This window comes from Penaeus japonicus, unplaced genomic scaffold, assembly GCF_977035675.1.
Source record: "Penaeus japonicus unplaced genomic scaffold, GWHDUDI00000001_assembly GWHDUDI00000015, whole genome shotgun sequence".
Classification (NCBI taxonomy): Eukaryota; Metazoa; Arthropoda; class Malacostraca; order Decapoda; family Penaeidae; genus Penaeus; species Penaeus japonicus.
The window spans coordinates 24998149-25003148 of NW_028234417.1; the positions used below are offsets into that span (position 1 = coordinate 24998149).

At 42.9% G+C, this 5000-nt stretch overlaps 1 protein-coding gene across 2 annotated transcripts in view; it reads right to left on the reverse strand.

The window, feature by feature from the left end:
• The window catches only part of LOC122252965 (pseudouridylate synthase RPUSD2), a 463904-nt gene that overhangs the window by 15825 nt on the left and 443079 nt on the right, over nucleotides 1–5000 (reverse strand). Inside the window, exon 6 of one of the 2 annotated variants that reach the window (XM_043015705.2) lies at nucleotides 4199–4286. In XM_043015705.2, coding sequence (XP_042871639.1) covers nucleotides 4199–4286 — 88 coding nt within the window. Of the gene's footprint in view, nucleotides 1–2534; nucleotides 2623–4198; nucleotides 4287–5000 lie in introns of both variants that reach the window. The other variant, XM_043015712.2, reaches the window with a different exon arrangement.

A 5000-nucleotide genomic window follows, 5' to 3' on the forward strand; every position in this document is an offset into this window, starting at 1 on the left:
ACAGCAGAGAGGTGGAAGAATAATGGATTAGGTATAGGTATGGACATATGACTGCTATAAAATGTAGATAAACGCGTATATCTCTCAAAATTGTATAAATAAATAAAACATCAATTTTGCAATGACCATTTCCTTAAATAATGATGATCCTTACATCTGATAGTTACATCCGATGACACTAAACCGTCGTAATCCGAAACAATCATAAAATAAAACAGCAAACAAATATGAGGTAATGACAGTGGTATAGTAGGTGAGGATTCGAAGTAAAGGATTGGGCACGAGATGGGCGACTGCACCGGAGACATGAGATGGGGAATGATCGGCTAATGGACAGTGTGGAAAACTCATGACAGAGTGGTGTGTGTGTTAGCACATGAAGATCGTGATGTGGTCATGATGATGATGATGATGATGATGATGATGATAATGAGGAGGATGAGGAGGAGCTCTCCCATCCCTCACCAAAGCCGACCTACGCCTGGTTGCTCAGACAGACTTGCGGTTTTACAGACTGAGTTATAGGTAAGACTTTGCTTGTGACATTGGTGAGAAGAAGAATTAGAAGATGGCAATGTTTAGAAGAAGAAAATAATGAGTATCAATTCAATAACTATTCCATATAATGTCATGGACCAAGTGAGACATAGATAGGCATAGCAGAGGAACTAATGCCTTGACCTGCTGTGAGGCTGTTTTTTAATAACATCTCTCACTCGATAACATGTTGATCTGTGGCAAAATAGTGCAGAGAAATCAAGTGGTCAAGATAAAGGAAGAGGATCTAACTACCTATGTGTTGACCACTTTGCATTGTGTTGAGTTTCCTTTATAAGGGGAAGAAGGGGCCAAATCTACAAAACCTTGCAAATCACTCAAACAAACTGTTGCGTGTGTGCAAACTACGGTCAAATCATAGTAATAATTACACAAGGAGTTTTTTCAGATACGGGTGCAAGAGGTAACAAGTAAAAACTATCAATAATAATTCATGCCAGGGGAAATTAAAAAATGCAAGGAACCATCATCGTGGAAACAACAGAAAAATAAGACAAAAAAGGGAATAAGATAAGAATAAGACACAAAAAAAGAGGTCATGGCATCACAAAAAACAACAAATAATAAATAGGTGAAGAGCAAAGTCACTCGTCCATGGCTAGCTATGTAGTGCCACGTCCACTCGGGGGAAATCAACCAAACCTGAAACGTAAACGCCAGAAAGGAAACAATAATAAAAAAGAAGATGGAAAAAATCAAAGGGTGCAATTAAAATACGCATTACGTTGGTATTCAAATGGTATACCTAAGACTGTATACGGCTACGTAACATGCCATAGCCGTGAGGTGGATACGGAAATCAAAATTAAAAAAAGAAAGGGCCAAAATTGGGGGTCGGGCAGTCAATCGCATGTGTGCCAGGGATCAGGACGGATTCACGGGACTTGGTGCAAAGGATTGGATTCCAATCTGAAGGACACAGAAGGTTTGAATGAGGGGATCGAGGGCGAAAGGTTGGGACGGGTTCGAGCGGCTGCTAAAATGTACAATGATAACTCACTAAGAATAATAGTAACAAGAATACATTAAGGGGGATAAACGCAAATAAAAATCAATAACTGTGACCAGGCTCAATATAGCTCCATGATAGGCATAAATGTTGTAGCATGTACACTGCGAGGGATAAGGGTGAGGGGAAACTCATGTGGATTTGAGGGTAAAAAAAGGGAATCATTCGCATAAAGAATGGGCAAAAATGGGGCAAAGGGGAGCATCGCCACGCAAAGCTGAAGCGCAACTGGGATGTAATAAGAACAAAATAACGGAAGCAAAAGTATTCATTTCCATATAGCTTTTAGGTTGGAATGGGGAATGGGAGGCAATGTTGATGACCATTAGCTGGATGGGGGAAATGGGGGATCGGGAAGGTAAGAGGAAACATTTTTTACCTAAATGTTTTTTTTCATAGTGTTATGGGGAGGGGTAGGAATTCATAGTGGGGAGCCTTTGCCACGTTGATATGGTGAGAATTAAATGTTATATAATGTACATAGTATAATGCTGCTATCAGTTTTATTAATTATATTAATTTGCCTAAGTGGAAACGGATGTGGTGACTTGTCAAAGATCAGTGGTCAGTTGAAAACGTTGATTGAGCCTTTTAGACACGGGTATGCTGAGGGTCTCTTTGGTTGGGAGGACGCCTGAAGGACATCGACTCGCTGGGAGGAGGACGTCTGTGCTCTGTAGGACGTTGCTGTTGAGTTGGCCGCAGAGAGCGAGAGAGCTTCATGGGATGATGACAAGGAGGAAAACAAAGGGCCGCTGAGAGCAACAGGGGATGAGAGCTCGACCGTGACACCGTTTTCGGACGAAACGCACTTGGCACGCGCGCGAGTGCCTGGTTACCCCGTGGCCTAGGGAAGTGCTGACCACACCATGCCAGGGGGGGACGGGGCGGGGGTCCTGCTGCCCCACCCCACCTACACTAGGCAGGCAGCTAGCTAGCCGGGTTAAAGCTCGCCGCTATTACTCACCGGCAAGGAACATGGCTTGTCGAGAACGACCAAATCCTCATCTAAATGTAATATCTCAATGTTTCGCGCTAACACCGGCGTCTCATGTCTGCAATGGCAACCATAACACGACTGCGTTTAGCATCTATATTAACCAAAGATTAGAGGGAAAATAAGAGGCACTGCTCTATTATTAGACAATGCAAAAACGCGTTCTAATGGAAAATGCTGGAGGTTTCTGCTAAACATATCCAGGAAAAGCTGCGGCGGGAGGCACCAACACTCTGAAAACACCAAGATTAGCGACACAGGGATGACCAGGCCCACCATCGTCTCGGTTCTTTTGGTTGGTTTCTAGTTTGCTTCTTTTTCGGAAGCCCCAAGTTTATTTGTCCTCTCTGGCTTTTATCTCTCTCTTTTTATTGCCAATAATTCACTTTTCTTTGGGGGAGGAGGATTAATTAACAATGTCTCACAACAAAAGAACTTCACCCTCTACATAGAATCTCGAGTGAAAGCGATCATTTATTTTCGGTTGGATATTTGCAGACTCATGATGACTCAGCTAAAAGGAAAACGTAAGAGCATTTGACACACTTTCAAATGCAATATCATTGTTTGTCTAATACTAAGAGCTTGATACACGATTCCCCTGGAATTTATATATATATATATATATATATATATATATATATATATATATATATATATATATATATATATATATATATATATATAATTGTACACACAAAATGTGTCATTTGTGTGTATTATAAAAGGAGAGCAAAAATGATATTGATCATTCAGGGGTCAAGCCATATTACCTCTATGGGGGAATGGAAGGGGGATGGGTCATGCATAGACCTTTTCCTTTCGACTAAATTAGAAAAAGAACTAAGTGGGGAGGGAAAGTGAAAAGGGAGGAATATCACAAAAAAAACGAAAAAACAAAAACAGCAACAACAACAACTCGAGTGCAGGGGGTGAAGATATCGGGCTGGTGATGGTGGGGGAAAGGGGAGGGGGGCTACATAGCAGATAGGGGTTGAGGGGATGTTTAACAAACGACTTTGCGGGTTTTACAGTGTCTACAACGTAGTGAGAGATTTAACAGTGAAGTCGGGAACAACGCTTGGGTTTTCCGGGTACAGAACGAGCGATGCTGGGACTCTCATCCACACTCGCCCGCATCTCATCTCACGCTTATATTCCTCCCCTAAAGATTAATAAATAAATAAATAAATACCTGGCCTCTGCTGGTATTTGATTATTTGTTCTTTATTCATCTAATGAGGGATAGTCCCGAGCCGAACACTTCTATTGCGAGCTGATACCATCGTGTATCACCCAATGACGCGGAAGAGGAGTGAGAGAGTAAAAAAAATAAAAATAAAATAGGGCAAAAAAAGAACTAAATCTTGCACGGTGTACAGCAAGAATAATAATAAAAAATCGAAAAAAATTATCCCTCACTCTTCGAAACATGTGTCACTGAACAACAAAGAAAATAACAACCAATCATAAATAACAATAACACATAAAACATCAAGTGAGAAGTGTCGGTGGTGGGCGGAGGTCTGTGAGGTGAGTTGCGGGCGTGAATGAGAACTACATCTAATATTGTGATGGTCTTTTTAATCTTATGTTTTTTGGGAAGAGGCGTTTTTCCTTCAGGCGCCACTTACAGGGATGGAAGCCGGCTTGTCCACCACCACAAGATCTTCGTCCACATGTACGATGGGGATCTGCTCGCTCGTCACCGGAACTTCGTGCCTGAAACCAATGACGCTCACACCTACAGCACGCCCACACACGCCCACGTGGCTTGGGTGGGCGGAGGCCGGTGATGTGTTTGTGTGTGGATGTGTGGATGTGTGTATGGTGTGTCTGTATGTGTGCGTGCGTGCGTGCTGAGTGCAAGGTGCGAGCACACCTGGGGATGGTGTGTCGCACCACACTCTTTCTTCGCGATGTGAAAAGGGGTGTGCTTTGTGTGCGTTTTATTTTCACGCTTGACATTCTCTCTCTCTCTCTCTCTCTCTCTCTCTCTCTCTCTCTCTCTCTCTCTCTCTCTCTCTCTCTCTCTCTCTCTCTCTCTCTCTCTCTCTCTCCTTTACTTTTATCTTATCTTACCTTCCCTCCCCCCTCAACCTCCCTCTACCCTCATCCTACATTTACTCTTTACCTCTCCTCCTACTCTCATCTCTCTCTTTCTCTCTTGCTCCCTCTTCTTTTCTCTTTCCTACCCCCTTTCATCTCTCATTCCCTCTTTCGTTTTCTCTTCCTCTTTTATTTCCTACTCTTCCTCTCTTCCCCCTTCTTCTCTTTCCTCCCTTTTCCTATCATCTTCTCCTCTTAACACCTCTCTCATTCCTCTTCCTCTTCCTCTTCCTCTTCCTCTTCCTCCTCCTCCTCCTCTTCCACTTCCACTTCCACTTCCACTTCCACTTCCACTTCCACTTCCACTTCCACTTCCACTTCCACTTC